Below are 18,021 nucleotides of genomic sequence, written 5' to 3' on the forward strand. Positions count from 1 at the left end.
TACCAAGACCAGACCAAAGACAATGGAGACTGGACGGCTGACTTTCATAATTTTCTTGCACAAGTTTAGATCTATAATTTTCTTGTTTCAACAAGTTTCTATCAGCAAATTTTTTTTACTTTTAGAGAGCTTAGGAGATTCTTAATTTCTTATTGATGGAGGGTCAAGAAGGATTAATACTGTATTCAAGAGAAGCCTAGTTCATCAAAGCCACTTGTTCTGCTTAACCTTCTAGTTTCGACGACTATGCCGGCCAAACAACTGGGAGGAGGAATACTGAGAATGGTATTATAGAGTAATGCGAGTAGTAATAATTATACTGCTCTAGCGAAATCTTGCTGTTGTTTTACTATGTTATCGACGTACGCTTCTCCGGACCCTAATGCAACACGAAGAAGCAAGGCTATGCAATAAAATGCAAGCCTTCCAATTTGGACATGGAAGTTTTGAGATTCATGCGTAAGCTTGTGGCTATCAAGAACAATATTTGCTGCTTGTTTTTCATGCTATTGATGATCAATGTGATTCAAATCATATTGAGATTGCTGCTTTTCTTTTTTTTCTTTAAGGGTAAAAATATCATTTTATTTTAAAATATTAACAGTTAGGTTTCTTATAACTTAAAAGGGATTATCACATTTGATGATATTAAATTATTATTATTTTTATTTTAAAAAGATTTATTTATTATTTTTTATTATAAAAATATGGGTAAGGGAAGACTTTGCCATTGTTGTTTGCTGATTTGCTCCTCCAAAACAATAGTGATAAAAAAAAAACGGCTTGCCGGTTTTTGTTCCCCCCACCCCAAACCATGTTGCCGTATAAAGGGTGAAAAAATTAGAGTTGACTACTTTTTATTTTCTATTTCTCCACCTTTTTTTTTTTTTTATCTCAACCATTAAATTTCTTTTTAAGTTGTTTAAATTTAATATTATATAAAATTAATTTTTTAATTTTTTAATTATAATCTTAAATTTTGAATTATAGTTTAGATTAAATTAATTGTATCCTAAATTTATTTATTTATGTTTCATAACTTTAATATTTTAATCATAATTAAAAAATAAAAAAATTAATTTTATAAAATATTAAATCTTAACCATTCAAAAATAAATCTAATAGTTGAGATGAGAAATGAAGAGGAAGGGGAAAGAGTGAAAATGAAGAGAAGCGAACCTCAGAAAAACCTATGATCAAACTGGAGTTGGCTTCCCAGAGGAGATGCATAATCTGGACAATCCAAAATTAATACTTTTTATTTTAAATTTTTTAAAATAAAAAATTATATAAATTTTTAATTTTTTTTAATAAATTTTTTGATCTGTCTGTATAGTCCAGATTTAATTTAAATGATTCATATTTAATATCAAATATTTTATAAATTGACTTTTCAAATATATTTAATATTAAAAAATTTGATAAATTTGTTCACATGTCTGTATAGTTCAGATTTAATATAAATTATTTATATTTAATATCAAATATTTTATAAATTAATTTTTAGATATATTTGAAAAATTTTAATAAATTTATTTACCTATCCGTACAGTTCAGATTTAATATAAATTACCCATATTTATATCAAATATTTTATAAATTAACTTTTCAGAATTCAATATTAATTTTTTTATAATTTTTATAAATTAAATATAAACTATTTATATGGAATCTAGATTATCCTAAACAGATTTATTAAAATTTATGTATTTTTTTATTTTAAAATATATAAAATAAAAAAAAATAAAAAATATTAATAAGGGGGTGAGAGGAGGGTAGGAGGAGGGGATAGCAGGAGCAGAGGCCGAGTCCGACCAAACCAGCAAGACTATTTTCCATCCAGCAATAGCAACACACTCAACCTGATCTCTCTCTGTCTGTGTCAGCTTTTCCAACATTCCTCGTCCACAGTGAAAATTACCCCAATGGCCTATTATCCATCCAGCAATTCCTAATTTTTGATCTCTCTTCTTCCCTTTTAAAAAAGAGGGCTTGATTCAAGGACAAGACTAAGATGAGGAAGAAGCAGCGGCGAGGCGGGAATAAGAAAAAGATGACTAATGAGCAGAGCCTGGCTTTCAAATCTGTAAGGGAATGGGTTTTCTTGAATCGGCCCTCTTCTTCTGCTGCTTCCTGTGCCGTGGATGATTTTGGGGTGCAGAAGAGTCTGGGAAGAGGTGGGGACAAGGTAGTGTTTGAATTGCATTCACATTCGAAATTCAGCGATGGGTTCTTGTCCCCTTCCAAGTTGGTTGAGAGAGCTCATAGGAACGGGGTATGTTTCATTTGTTCTTTTATGTCTGAATATGACTTCAGCACCAACGTTGCTGCTCAAGTATAATGTTGTTCCAATTTAGGAAATGATATACAATCTTTTCAGGATCAAATCTTAGTGAAACCGAGATAACCTTTTGAGTACTGAATTGATTTGAGAATCTACAAGGGGACCAGTAAATTGGATGTCTTTTGAAAAGGATTTGAGCTTGTGGAAAACATTTTCATGGTGCATGCACATATCTAAAAGAAAGGAAATCAAAGTACCTTCATGTTTCCATTGGTTTGTGAATAACATTTCATTAAAATCTTGGAATCTTCTTTGCTTGTAAGATATGCTCGACAGAATCCAAGACAGTGGCATTCACCTTCTCGGTGACGATGCTTGAAAGCATATTTACTTCTTAGAATACCAAACATTAACCTATTTTACTGTTGTAGTATTATGATATGGATTGCTAAGCTTAAATCCTGTAGCATAAGAACCTGTATATGTGCCTAAATCTCTCTATTTGGTCTGCGGTACAAACTTGGCTTTCTTTTCCCTTATGTGTGGTTGACATTAGGATTAGTAGAGTAAGATGTCAATTGTAGTAAACTTCACAAAAGAAAATGCTGCTAAGTGATCACTTCTATGTCGACTTGATTCAAAAGCTTTGCTATCTACTATTATAGAAGATGATAAGGATTTACTTTTTAGTGTTGGACTATTTTTAGTTGATACTTGATACCATTTGCTCATAACAGGTAAAAGTTCTTGCTCTGACAGATCATGACACAATGTCTGGCATTCCCGAGGCTCTAGAAGCAGCTCGTAAATATGACATCAAGATAATTCCAGGTGTTGAAATTAGTACAGTTGCCTCTCCTAGGTAATATTCTGGATTCTGATCCCAATGGAATGTAACTGCAATTATGACCCATACTTGTCCTAGGTGTACTTCAAGTTAATTTGATTTCTTCTCTATGATGGGAGGGGACAAGGGAGATTGTGAAAAATAAAATTCTGTATCAAATAATTCTAAAACTTGTAAAGTCTAAGCAATACTCCTTTTGATGTGTCATATCATGTTTATGATGTATGATCATCCACTGGCAGCGGAGACCCTGATGCAGAGGAACCGGTTCACATATTGGCATATTACAGTAGCTGTGGGCCAACCAGGTTTGAAGAGCTGGATAAGTTCTTATCAAATATAAGGGATGGTCGTTTTCTTCGTGCAGAGAACATGGTCCAGAAACTAAATAAGCTCAAGTTGCCTCTTAAGTGGGAGCATGTTTGCAGGATTGCAGGCAAGGGTGTTGCTCCTGGGAGACTTCATGTGGCCCGTGCTATGGTCGAAGCAGGTTATGTGGAGAATCTTAGACAGGCCTTCTCCCGATATCTTTTTGATGGTGGACCTGCGTACTCTACGTAATGCTGCAGAACTTGCCATTGTGAGTCATAACCTTATAAGAGTACTTGAGGAGAAAAGTAACTATTATGACGTTTGCGTTTCAGAGGAAGTGAACCACTAGCAGAGGAAGCAATAAAAATCATCTGTAATACAGGTGGTGTAGCTGTACTGGCTCATCCGTGGGCATTAAAAAATCCTGCTCCCATAGTCAGGAAGTTAAAAGAAGCAGGCCTTCATGGAGTGGAGGTATACAGAAGTGATGGAAAACTAGCAGGTAAATGGTTTGGTTAAGCAGTAACCTCGAGTAAAATTCTCAATATCATATTCGCTGAACTGGTGACTGTTTCTGCCTTGTTTAAGATTAATAACTTGGTGTGGAAGCACATTAACTACCAAAGTTAATTTATAAAGTATTCAGAATGCAGTGCGTTTCTTTTGTCCTCCTTTTAAAGTTTAACATCTACTCTAGAGGAGAGTCTTGATTAATTTGAAACTCATGAGGGGAAATTATTTTCGAGTGATATGACATTTTGGTTCTCAAACTTCTTCTCAGTTTGGTCGTCTAAATTTGAACTCTTTCACTTCAATCTTCTGAAGCAGTTTCCTTCCAAAAAATCCTTCTTTGAATTGACTGACATGAAACTAACTACTATAATGACATGTTTTACCATAATAACCACCAACCTCACCCCTAAATGAGGAGTTGGTAACACGTGAAACTTGGAGAGAAAAAAGAAAAGAAAGAAATGTCATTATTTGAAGTTTACTTAGGCATTTTGCATTTGAATTTGAACGGAATGTAACACGTCAGTGATAGCATTTCTTCTATTTAATGTTGAGGCAACCATTCTGTCAACTTTGGTCACTAGTTTCACGTTATTTAATTCATAAAAGGAGAAAGAAATCACTTTCAACGACTAAAATAACGAGATTCAAATTTGAAGGATTAGATTGAAAGGTTTACATTTCAAGGACCAACATCTTCACTCGTTTCTAAGAGTAGCCTGGCAGATAAATTGAAGGCTCTAACACTCTTATGAAATTGCTTATATTGCCAACATCTGGAGTATCAATTCTAGTTGGTCCATACACTAAAAAATCTGTACAGATTACTACTTATAGAAACAAGACCTTCTCGCCAAAATTTCTTATCCAATCATTCATTGTGATATTTAACTTTTGGCTTGCAGCATACAGTGACCTTGCAGATACCTGTAGTCTTCTAAAGCTTGGAGGCTCGGACTACCATGGAAAAGGAAATCGCAACGAATCTGAACTGGGAAGCGTTAACCTTCCAGCATTAGTGCTGCATGACTTCCTTAAGGTTGCTCGACCGATATGGTGTCACTCCATCCGAGAAATTCTCGAGACTTATGCTGAGGAGCCTTCTGATTCGAATTTAGCGAGAATCACGAGGTTTGGGAGGACCCGGATTTTTAAGGGCAGCTCATCCTTGACTTGTGGAAAGGACTTGATTGATCACTGGTTGCCTCTGTGGTTGACAAGGGAAGAGATGGAAAGTCTAGATTTTGAGGCCATAAAATTGAAGCTTTCCAGTCCTGTTAATGAGGGAAGAATTCAGGCACTAATAGATACTACGTAGTTCTTAAATTGGATCTTCCACAGTGGAGAGAGTGACAAAAAAGAGTATGATCACGTATGAAGTTTGCTTATCATACTCATTCTCTCTCTCTCTCTCTCTCTCTCTCAAAATGCATTATATGCAATCGAAAAAATGAGTTTAGAAGATCATTGAAGCATATGACGGAATTGAGCTCAAGACATCAAGTTTGCTTCAATATAAGGACTTATTTTTGGAAACTTCTGTGATTAGTAAGCCCTAAGCAACATGATTCATGTACTTTTTATGATCATTCTTCCCCAAAACACGTGCCAGAAAATAATTTACGGAAAAAAAGATTGTGGGGGGTGTTTATAGGGCAATTTCCATGCTGCTCATGGCATGTCAAAAATTAAAAATGTTAATTCTTTTGTCTCTCCTGTGAACATGTATTGTGAAAGATAAGCCTGTGTAGTCTTTTCATGTCAGTTCCTTTTGATTCTCAAGGTTTTTTCAGTGTTAAGAAAATCTAGCATTCCGATACAAATTCAAGGGATCGATGTTACTTTTATAATTAAATCTTGATCGATGAGAATAGAATGTCATGTATTAGACAAAATTCCTCACATGCCATGTTTATGCGTCGTGGCTTGCATGATTGTTCACTTAAAGAACTTGATATTATCAACCATGAATATAAAATGACAAGCAAAAACAAAAAACAAAAAACAAAAAACAAAAAAACAAATTATAAAGAAAGTAAAAAATATACCTTGTTTTATGTAACTCGCCCAAATAGACACACTACATGTTATGTATAAAAAAACACTCGAATTATGGTCATAAAAACCCTGTGTCAACTTTATTGGACATTATATTTGTATTTCCTTTTTTTTTTGTGTGCAAGTATTCTCCAATTAAAAGTAGGGAACACTTCCAATCGAACATTAAATTTGAGTAACTTTTTTTTTTTTAACCAACAAATTTGAGTAACTTTTACAGCAATAATAAATAAATAAATAAATATTATTCATCACATTGTCAAAAAATAATCCCTTCCAAACAACTCATCCTGCATAAATGATAATGATATTTTGACAGAAGCTTGAAAATGAAGATGAAATATTAGCTGTCAGTAGTGAGTCAACACAAATATGAAGTTTTGTATTGAGGGTTTGGCCCAACTTGGTGTTTTTCTTTTCCTCTTCTTTAACCCAAGAGGTTAGGAACCTAACAACAGAGAGAAAAATGTGTATATATATTAAGTTATATTATTATAAATTATGATTAGCAAGACTCATTTATGAAACTTTATACAATGCATGCAGAAACATGTGCACTTGTGCGAAAATCGAGTTTTTTTAGCACACGAAATTATCCGAAAACACTATAATTCTAGCTTCTGCACTAGAATGCGCACATAAAACCTACAAGTTACAGAAATGTAAAGGAAATTGTCTACAACAAATGGGAAACGTGAAGGATCTGGGATGTAAAATCAAGAAAAATTCATTCCACAAGGTCACAAAATTATGGTACTTTTACATGATCACATTTTGATCAACATACAATGCACCAAGAAGCCAAGTACATCATCACATGCAGATTCAATCAACGAGAGTTAAATGGTGCCCACATCACCCATACTTTCCAATCTCCACCTTCTTTTTCAATGTTCTCTTACCATAATATACGAATGAATCTACTATTCCGGCAACAGTGAATATACCTGTGTACAAAGGTAGAAATCCACTGGGCATCAGTTGCTTCATAGTTTTCAAAAAATAAATAGTAATAATACACAGGCGCGTCCAGATGGAAATATAGCAAAAAAACCAATGACTACATGACTCGAGCATAATAATGTAAAATGTTAGTGAATGACTGATTGTGAATAGCTTTGCTATAATTAAAAATGCCTTCACATGAAATCGCAAAACTCAAAGGTGGGGATGACAAGAATCAAAACTCCTAATCATTTGGTCATGAAAGCTCTGTTCATCATTCCAATAACTAGTTCAACTCAAGTGTAATTATAATCTCTCTAACATACTAATCACACATGTGCACAGATTATCTAAGTTCTTCAACAGAAATTTAGTCACCTTTATGATTGTTAGTTGCCAGCACATTCTAATGAAGAAGCGGTATAAGTTAGAGCAAAGAGAAAAAAGGTAAGGTCTGTTTTGTGGCCACACAATTACTGTATTGTGATTTGGTTTGTGAAATAGAGTTGAATGGAAAAGAAAATGAAATGAAAAAAGTGAAAGAAAGTAACATTTTAAATGTATAAATGCCATGTGTTCCCATATAAAAATTAATGATAAAAATAAAATACTTGCCAATAATTACAGGGATATAATATAATAGATATTTCCCATCTTGACTATTGTGCAATGGAAAAGGATTTCTTTTCCATAGTGCCAAGCAAACGGGTAGTTATTGTCAGACAAGCCATGTTTCAATGCAAGGGGTTAACATGGAGTTATCTAATTATAGAAGCCATAAATTTTACAATCTGCACTTATTAGTATTATATTATATGTGATTTCTTTGAAAATGGTCAACTTATTTTTGCTTATTTTGTTCAGAGGTGGGAGATGACAAAAACGGGGAAAAAAGGAGGGAGGGGGCAGCTACCTCCAACGATGGCACAAATGTTGGTCAGGAAGTGTAAAAATGGAACATGTTCCTCCTTAAAGTTGACCTGCAGCATAAAATCATGTGCTGTTACAAATTACCAAACACGCAGCCATATTTCTATGATAACAAATCAACTAAATTCGTTTGTTCAACAATTCTTCCAGTTCCTCAATATGACAGAAGAAACTGAATGGCGATCACCAGGGACCCAGCAGTTTGTATTGTATACAGTAGAGTAAATTTTAGCTTCAAACCAATATCGTCCAGCTGCTACATGAGCCACCTGTGGGTTTGTATGCTGTTGCATAGGGAATAATTGGGCTACTCTAGCCAACGTTTAATTGTGTAGTTTCTTTTGTTTGGGCGATTTGCCCCATTTGTTTACAAAATAAATAAATAACATCAATTATAGATGCTTTAACTGTGCCGTGCAGAAGAGCTACATCAACTTAGTAAAAGCTTCAAATTCATGCTTGAGGTTAAAGGCATGAAATGTTATAATTAACAAAGAGACATTTGTTTACTGACATACAAAAAACTGCTTTTCTTGCCATTTAAAATTTAAACAGTTTTTCAAGTTGAGTTGTCTTGATAAAAGTTTTGGAGTTAGCTGCTTGTGTTTCTTTTCCTTGTTTTTAAGGTCGTACAAGCTTGTGTTTTTGTTTTTTTAAATGAGCATATATGCAGGGAGTAAAATTTCCTTCTTTGAAAGTTCCAATAACAAGATTTTTCAAGTTAATAATACACGCTGTTACAGGTTGCCAAATCATGTAAGATGAAAAGGAGTTCATGAAAGGAAAGCCAAACAAGGGACATATAAAATCAACCATTAACGTAAATTTTATGATCACACAATTCAGCAGAATTGGGACATACACTGAGAGACAGACTATTATGCAAAGTTGATAGCACAGTTAAGGAAAAAACTAAAAGCACTTCACCCAATTGGCTAGTCAGATTTAACAGTTTTACCTTAATTGGATTTATGTCATAAAAGAAAAAGACTCCAGGAACTGCACCAAACTCTGAACCCTTGAAATGCTCTGTCACAGAATACTGTGCAACAACATACACAATGCAACTCAGGCATCATCCAAACAACACCATGGAATAATAGCATCTCTTCCCTTAATTTGCAATACCTGATTTGAATAGGTAACACGACCCCAAAGGTTTGTGTAAACTGTAGGGACCACCTGCAAGCGTACACAAATGTACAAGCAGACGTGACTCAGTACAAAAGTGAATCAAAAAAAAAATGTTCAAATACAAACAGTTGAAGCTAGTCTTCATTTCTTTGTTAGATGCGCAGACTCTTTAGCTAGGTATGCTTATGGCATGCCTAACCATTTTATGACCTTTGATCATCCCCCTTGGCGTTTGGAGGCGGAGAATGATGAAAGGTTGAGTACATAATCTTTAAGCACTGTGTAACAGTTCTTATAATGTTAGCTATCATCTTTAGTCAAAAATATAAAGGCAGACGAACATATCTCGACCATTTAATGCAATAGTTATAGGTAAGTATTAAAAATGTTTCTTCTGGCTAGCAAGAAATGTTAACAAAATAGAAATAATTCAATATTTATGTGTGTAGAAACACAAATAGGATCCATAACAAAGATGGTTCAGATTTTTATAACACCACCAAAAAATGGTTGAATTGGGTGAATACTAACATCATCAAGCATTTAGTTAACACTCCCAAAATATTACACAAGAAATTTAATGAGAACATTATCTGCAGATATTACTAACCTTGATGAAATACTGGTACATGCCATGGTTTGGTCCTTGCACCCATTGTGCCCTGCAATGGAAGAAATAAGGAAAATCTTTACATGGTTTGGAAAAGAAAATTATAGTTGAAGAATTTTCTTTCATAACAGTATTCCACACAAGAACACTCAAGTATTTTACATTATAAAATAAATTTGCACACAGAGAGAAACTACATCTTTTATAATTTCAAAGAAAATCATCCTAGCAAGAAAAATTTAAATGTCACATGTAAAACATGCCTGCATAAATTATATCACTTGCAGAACTGCAAGAGAATTCTAAATCATTTGTACTTGGTCAATCCATCCTTTGGTTAAATTAAAATGAAAATTGTACAGCACTGGGTTAACATTTAAACAAAAAACTGGATATGAATTTTTGATGTCAAAACACTTTAAACCATCCTTATCAGTTAAAATTAAAGACAGTAGAAAAAGTATTACCCGTCAAGAGGATTTACCAATCCAGGGAAATGGTCACCAAAACTTAACTTGTTGATTCGATGGCTGATCTGCAATATGCACCATAGTTTGTAAATGAATTTTGTAATACAAACAGAGCATTGAAAAATCAACAATTCTACAACAAAATATTATAAAGCCAAAGCAATAGATATTAGAGATTCTCTAAGTCCTACATTATGATTATCCTGAAAAGCAATCAGATCAGCCAGAAAGATAGTCGCCTGATGGATGCTTTTCCCAGTGGCAAAATGAAAATTTCCGGCCACCTTATTAACTTCAAGGGATCCATGGATATTGCATCCTTCGCCTTCTTCATCTTTTACACTCTGTATATAACCTTCTCTTTTACACTGAAAGCAAATTGTCAGGACCATTAACTATGAGTTGACAAAGGCTCCATAACTACATTTATTTCATATCAAAATCAAAAGATATATACGAGACCATGACCTGAGAAAGTCCATATCAAGGGTAATTTTGTAGAAAACTCAACTACTTGTGCTGTTAATATGTAGATGAGCACTACTGGAAGAAATTATGTATAAACCATGACATTTAAGTAAGTCAGCATTTGTGACCATCCAAAGAACATAGTTTATGCCAGCAACTAGCAGACCGTTTTTATTTTTGTAAGTGATTTCAACAGAAACATATATGACATGATGTTTACAACCTTATAAATGTGTCATTTTAATTCACAGAAAAATTCAGCGTTAGTAGTTTAGAAGAACAAAGGTAACAATTCCAACCTGGTCAATCAAATCCATATTTGATAGTGCCCAACCCTTTTTCTTGTATGCATCACGCACATCTTCACAAGAATTACAACAATGGTCATCCGACTGCACAGAGAGGGCAGCAAGAGAATGTAAGATGTTAAGAAACATTGCAAACTAAGTTGTATTAAAAGTGTTCAAGTACAACGATAAAGTTCAGCAAATGCATTGGAATACTAAAAATGATGAAAATAATTAACAGCAACTTGTTCTCATATGGGCATAGACTATGCATCCTGCACTAATTATTTTATCTATAAAAGGTGATTGTATTCAATAGCCACTCATAAATTTAAGTCAATCATAGACAAGGCAATTGTTCTAGCAGCAACCTGTACGTCTCCAATGAAATTTGGCTAGCCTTACTTTGCCAATGATATATGCATTGGGTGAACAAAAGTGATCTTATGATTCATTATTGTTAAATATTAAAAACAGTGCTACTCAAAATTAACACCGATCATAGTGAAACTTAATATAAACATTAATTAAGAAGCATATAGGATGGTTTTTATATTTTTCTTTCTTTTTCCTATCAACACAAGATTGATATTAACCAGACAAATAGGTGTAGAATGAAGAAAATAATGATGAGTCAGACTAAGGTAAATAGAAAATAAAAGGGTTAGCAGTTAATATCTATAACTAATAATCATCCAACTATTAACAAACTAGGTTTTTCTTAATATCAGCAACTTCTCATTTTTCATAGAGACTTAGCCTTTACAATCAAGTACATTAAATGGTTGAGTCTCATTAAATTATGCAAGAAAATTTTAAAACCTAGGTTTTTTTTTTTTTTTTTTTTTTCAAAAACAGATTCCTCAATGCCAAAAATTGATTTTCTTTCCACTGTAAATTTGAAGAGATTAGTTTCAAATATCCAACTCCGCCTATGTTTATAGCCGGTCCCAAGCCCGGGTAAAGGAGGAGGGTTGTGTTAGGCCATTAACAGCCAATGTAAAAATTTGTTGAATCTATCATGAACATGGACAATAGACGTTATAATGTTAATGCTAGGTCGTTGCCCGTAAGTAACGCGCTGCATGGCTCGAGTACAGTGATAAGTGAGTTAGAGCCGCTGCATCGGCGCCCGGATGTAGTGTTAAATGAGCAAGGGCTACCGCGTCATTCTGGACGCACGCGGCTAAAGAAGTTAGTCCATAAGAGCAAAATTAGATTTGGTACTTGGAATGTTGGGACATTAAATTGTAAATCTGTAGAGGTTGTAGGGGTTATGATTCAAAGGAAAATCAATATCCTTTGCTTGCAAGAAACAAAATGGCGTGGAGAAGGAGCTAAGGATATTCAAGGTTTCAAACTTTGGTATACAGGAAAAGTAAGTGCACGCAATGGAGTAGGCATCATTATAGATAAGGAGTGGAAGAAGAACGTTGTAGAAGTTAGCAGAATTGGAGACAGAATTATTTCTTTAAAAATGATAATTGGACGTGAGACTGTTAATATTGTTAGCGCTTATGCGCCGCAAGTCGGGACAGAAGCCAGTCTTAAGGAATTATTTTGGGAGGATCTGGAGGGGTTGATTCGACACATACCACAGAGTGAAAAGATTTTTATTGGAGGAGACTTTAATGGGCATGTCGGGAGGGAAGCTGGTCAGTATGCGAGGGTGCATGGTGGTTTTGGTTTTGGAGAGCTAAACAATGAAGGGCAAACTCTTCTTGATTTCTCATTGGCGTATGATTTTAAGATTGCCAACACTTGTTTCAAGAAAAGAGATGAGCATCTCATCACTTACAAAAGTGGAGCCTCAAGGTCGCAGATTGATTTTCTTTTGGTTAGGAACACAGATAGAAAACTTTGTAAAAATTGTAAGGTGATCCCTGGAGATGCTGTAACGACACAACATAGGGTCCTAGTCCTTGATGTGTGTATTATGAGTAAAATCCAAAAACGTCGACAAGTAGTAACACCAAAGATTAGGTGGTGGCAATTAAAAGGTGAGAAGCAAGATATTTTCAAGCGAAATCTTTTGGATAAAGGAATTTGGGATTCTCAGGGAAGTGCTAACATCATATGGGAGGATATGGCTAAAAAGATACGGGAGGTTGCAAAAGTAGTTTTGGGAGAATCGAAAGATTCTGGTCCGAGAGATAAGGAGTCTTGGTGGTGGAATAATAGTGTACAGGACAAAATCAAGTATAAGAAGAACTGTTTTAAAGCCATACATTTGTGTAACAATGAGGAAAATTGGGAGAGGTACCGTATGGCTAAGAAGGAAACTAAGAGAGCTGTGGGTGAAGCTCGTTCCAAAGCTTTTGAAGAATTTTATAAGAACCTTGAGACGAAGGAAGGAGAGCAAAATATTTATAAGATTGCCAAGAGTAGGGAAAGAAAATCAAGAGATCTAGAACAGGTAAGGTGTATTAAGGATGAAGAGGGAAGAATTTTAGTTACAGATGATGAAATTAAAAATAGATGGGAGACTTATTTTTCTAAACTTTTCAATGATGGAGAGGATTCATCTAGTAACTTGGAGGATTTAGTAACTGGTGTAGGAGAACAAAATTTGTCATTCTATCGAAAAATACGTGATAAGGAGGTAAAGGAAGCTCTTAAGAAAATGGCAAATGGTAGAGCTAACGGACCTGATTGTATATCTATCGAAGCGTGGAAATGTTTAGGTGAAGAAGGGGTGAGATGGTTAACTAAATTATTTAATGTGATTTTACGGTCCAAGAAAATGCCTGATGAGTGGAGGAGAAGTACATTAATTCCTATTTATAAAAATAAAGGAGATATTCAGAATTGTACTAACTATAGAGGGATTAAACTCATGAGCCACACAATGAAATTGTGGGAGAAAGTAATTGAGCACAGGTTGAGATTGGAGACAAGTATTTCTGAGAATCAATTTGGTTTTATGCCAGGTAGATCAACTACAGAGGCAATTTATCTACTAAGGGGATTAATGGAAAAGTATCGTTGTAAAGATAAAGATCTACACATGGTTTTTATTGATTTGGAAAAAGCTTATGACCGTATACCAAGAGAAGTGCTTTGGAAAGCGTTGGAAAAAAAGGGAGTACGGATTGCTTATATTAAAGCCATACAAGATATGTATGAGGGGGTAAAAACTAGTATAAGAACGCCTTGTGGTCAAACAAAGGATTTTCCTATCAAGATTGGACTACATCAGGGATCATCTCTGAGTCCTTATTTGTTCAACTTGATTTTAAATGTTTTGACGGAACATATTCAAGAGGAAATCCCGAAATGTATGCTCTTCGCGGATGATATAGTTCTTATAGCAGAGACAAGAGAAGAGGTTAATTGCAAACTTGAGTTATGGAGGAGGACATTGGAGTCGAAAGGTTTTCGTCTGAGTAGAAGTAAGACGGAATATTTATATTGTAAATTTGGTAAAAGACTATTCGAAAATAATTTGGAAGTGAAATTGGGAGATCAAATCATACCTCAAGTGGAAAAGTTTAGATATTTGGGAGCCATTATTCAAAATGATGGCGAAATCAGTGGAGATATTTCGCATAGAATTCAAGCTGGGTGGTTTAATTGGAGAAAAGCTAAAGGAGTTATTTGTGACAGTAAGGTGCCTAATAAACTTAAAGGAAAGTTTTATCGTATTGCTATCAGACCGGCAATGTTATATAGTAGTGAATGCTGGGCTCTAACGGGACAGCAAGAGCATAAAGTTGGAGTAGCAGAGATGAGAATGTTACGATGGATGTGCGGACATACACGTAAAGATAAAATTCGAAATGAGCACATACGTGAAAAAGTGAGGGTGGCACCTATTGAGGAAAAAATGGTAGAAAATCGGTTGAGATGGTTTGGGCATGTACAAAGAAGACCAAGGGAGGCACCAGTGAGAAGAGTGGAACATATAACTTTGAGTCCGATTAAGAGAGGTAGAGGAAGGCCTAAGAGAACACTCTTGGAAGTTGTTGAACGTGATCTCTTAATTAATAATATTTCTAAAAGCTTAATAAATGATAGAGCACAATGGCGTCTTGCAATCCATGTAGCCGACCCCACCTAGTGGGATAAAGGCTTGTTGTTGTTTTAGTTTCAAATATCCCAACCCTCCACAATTTTTAACAGTCCAATCTGAAAACCAAAACAAAACATCTTACTGAAGTTTCAAATTGAAAAGAAAACCAAGGCAAATTTATCATCAAATCATCAAACGTGCCTCTTCTGCCCCATAGCATGAACCACAGTACTTTTCGTTGTGTTCAAGTCTGCCACCATGTCTCTGTAAAGGCTTCTCAATCTGCATTATGAAAGAAATCCACAAAAAGAGAACCAAATAACATCATTCAAATGAGCATGTCTTCAGCTAAAAAACAGATATCAGAAAAATGTATTGGTGTTTTTGAAAATCAACTGCTCCAACAGCGTTCTTGCATACTATGATTGTAATGGTAGCAAAGTCAACTTTAAATAGAAATAAGATAAAATAGTAATATTTTATTCAATTAAAGCCCATTGAGAGCATCACAAAGTATGACATAAAACTACTCAATAGAGTAACGTTTTCATAACAACAAAAGTTACTCCACGTAGTTCTTAAAATGTGAATTAAAGTTGACAATAAAGCACACAGGATCTATACTGTAACTGTGAAGAGTATAATATAAACATTTCAAACTATGGTGACAAAATTGAGCATAATTTTCATAGAAAATTTTGCTGGAATTAATAAGAGCTTTGGAGTATTTCGGCTAACCTTTGGTGCACCAATTCTATCTTGCTTGGTGTCTATCACATTACCATTGGCATCGATTCTTTTTTTGACTATATTATGTCTCTGCAAATAGGAACAGTGCAACATAGGTAATCAATCAGAAAGAGTAGTATTGACATAAGACTTAGGGAAAATAATTTTTCCCCACTAATATCCATCGCAATTAATTAACAAACGCCAAGTTATGCAGTACATACTATATCAAGATGCTGCTCCCCACTAATATCCATTGCATCTAAACTGAGTATTGAACATTGAACAGCAGGAAAAGTGACATCAAACTGCACTTCCAAGCACAATGGTAAGGAAAACAGTCACAAGACCACAGTTAATAATATGATTTGGAAGAAAAATTAACAGAAAAGGGACATCTATGGAATTCTCTCAACAAATACATCAACAAAGTTAACAAATTAATGCAAACATATAACCTCTTGTCTACAACATGAACCGACACAAAGTCCATAAATTGGACTTGGAACATGAGGATTTATATTAAAGTAATAACTGAACCATAAATCCAAGAATTACATTGATGTGTAAGCTTTCCCCTCTTGAAGTATCCACTAGAAGCTTAGTCTCAGTAACTGTATAGAGGTATGAACCTGCAACAGCAATTAACAGATTACATAAACAGAATCTAATGGGAAATCTTTAGTCACATCACATATATTAGTAGCAAAAGAAATGACCTTGATAAACAATTTTAATGTCAGACCAGGCTTTATTTATTCTATTAATTGTTAGCCCTGAATTGTTACATACATAGCCATAGTAGTGATCACATGTTAACTGCAGAAAAAATAGGATCGACAGATTTAGTTACAGTTAGAACATCAAAAGTCAAGCTGATGAGCCCAATAACATGGAACATTTCATATATCAAGGGCCAGCACTAGGAAATTGTCCGTCTGAGGTGAAAAGATAAGTGCAAATATAGTTCAAAGCCATCTGTATGATTTTCTATACTTTTATTGGTTAATCTTTTCTCTTCAAAAATCATAATTTATACATCGGTTCCAAACCTTGGCTCTCAACAATCAAGTTAAATGTAGCAATGACCCTATTCTCCTCACTAAATGGAGCTAAAGCACCAATTTCAAAGGAAGCTGTTATTACACAAACCATAAGCCCCGAACACGAAGAGCACGTTATTTGTATAACCAGTTAGCTATAGTGTCTTGTTATACACGCATTGACAAGGTAGCATTACTAATTAAATTTCTGTGATGTGATTGCTGGAAAGGAGAAGGAAAGGGGAGGGGTAAAATCCATTCCACCTTCTAAAATATCATATTTTTGTTAATTCCCTTCTCGGTGAAAATTTATATATCAAATTAATGCAGCCAAAAGGCCAGGTAGAGTAGATGAATTAAGACGATTTTCTTAAGATCCAAAACGTAAGTATTGGCCCTTCATTTTCTTTACACGTAAGGACACCCCAACCAGGTGATCAAACGCATTAAAATTTTGAAAAAAAAAATCAATAAAAAGTAAAAAAAGAAAAAGAAAGAAAAAGGGAGGATCGAAGGGGCATACTTAGCTCAGAGAAGAACAAGAAGAGGATAACAGCGGCAGAGACCACAGTGATAACACCTCCGGAGAGAGTGCGGCTGTAAAAATCTTCGTTGATTTTAGGGTAAGCATCCAAATTGCGGAGCTTGTGGAGGAATTTATCCATGGCGGTGGCCATAATCCCAGAGAACTCCCACCCACAAGCGCCGAGCTTGGGGAAACGAAGAAAGCTTCGATCAAAAGGGGTCGAAATGGAGTCAAAGAGGTAGCCACGAGGTGTATCGAAGACCCGACGACGTTGGCCTGCGAAATGCGCAGACTTGTCTGTTCGGGAAGGGAACGAACGAGGGAGACGAGAGCCCCCCAATTCAATGATTCATGGTCAAAATAGTCAAACAAAGCGTGTAAATAGTAAATATATATTTTTTACTAATTTCTTTTTTCCACTCTATATTTCTATTTCGAGGTAATGCCTTTGGTGGATGATGAAACAGAATTCATTTACCCAACAAGGCAACGGCAAAAGGAAGGGAAGGGAAAAAACCAGTGAGAGAATTGTTTTCTTACGTTAAATCCAAGACTTTTCCTTCTTTCTTTTTTCTTTTTTTGCAGCAAAAATACATTGTTTTATGAGAAATTTACAGTCAAGTCTTAAAAAGAAAAATAATTTTTTAAAGTTATTTACATGTCGAACTTTAATATTTGCATGTGTTTACAAATACTTAGGACCTATAGGTAATCACCTTTTTATATGCAATCCTCCTTGTCATATAATTTCATGAAAATGTACATTAATTATTTATTGATATTTTCTTTTTTGTATTTTAAATACTCACTTTAATTATCTATGACTTTTGTCCAGGTAAAAAAAAAAATAATA

General features: G+C 34.6%; 2 protein-coding genes across 2 annotated transcripts; one reads left to right on the plus strand and one right to left on the minus strand.

Annotated features, from left to right (window-relative positions):
- Positions 1-1,796: 1,796 nt before the first annotated feature.
- On the plus strand, positions 1,797-5,667 carry LOC129304989 (uncharacterized). Its single transcript, XM_054944866.1, has 5 exons — positions 1,797-2,275; positions 3,022-3,146; positions 3,374-3,688; positions 3,776-3,945; positions 4,862-5,667. The coding sequence occupies exons 1-5, from the start codon at positions 2,015-2,017 to the stop codon at positions 5,272-5,274; spliced, it is 1,284 nt and encodes a 427-aa protein (XP_054800841.1). The 5' UTR covers positions 1,797-2,014; the 3' UTR covers positions 5,275-5,667.
- Positions 5,668-6,705: 1,038 nt separating this feature from the next.
- LOC129305757 (uncharacterized) lies at positions 6,706-17,510 on the minus strand. The gene is made up of 13 exons (XM_054945808.1): positions 17,166-17,510; positions 16,158-16,231; positions 15,824-15,907; positions 15,609-15,689; positions 15,072-15,152; positions 10,871-10,963; positions 10,295-10,471; positions 10,101-10,168; positions 9,634-9,685; positions 9,018-9,071; positions 8,848-8,931; positions 7,873-7,939; positions 6,706-6,961 (listed from the first exon to the last, which is right to left on the minus strand). The coding sequence occupies exons 1-13, from the start codon at positions 17,317-17,319 to the stop codon at positions 6,870-6,872; spliced, it is 1,161 nt and encodes a 386-aa protein (XP_054801783.1). The 5' UTR covers positions 17,320-17,510; the 3' UTR covers positions 6,706-6,869.
- Between the last annotated feature and the right edge of the window lie 511 nt (positions 17,511-18,021).

This window comes from Prosopis cineraria, unplaced genomic scaffold (genome assembly GCF_029017545.1).
Source record: "Prosopis cineraria cultivar Desert tree isolate PC_DT_omini unplaced genomic scaffold, ASM2901754v1 PC3, whole genome shotgun sequence".
In the NCBI taxonomy this organism is placed as follows: domain Eukaryota; kingdom Viridiplantae; phylum Streptophyta; class Magnoliopsida; order Fabales; family Fabaceae; genus Prosopis; species Prosopis cineraria.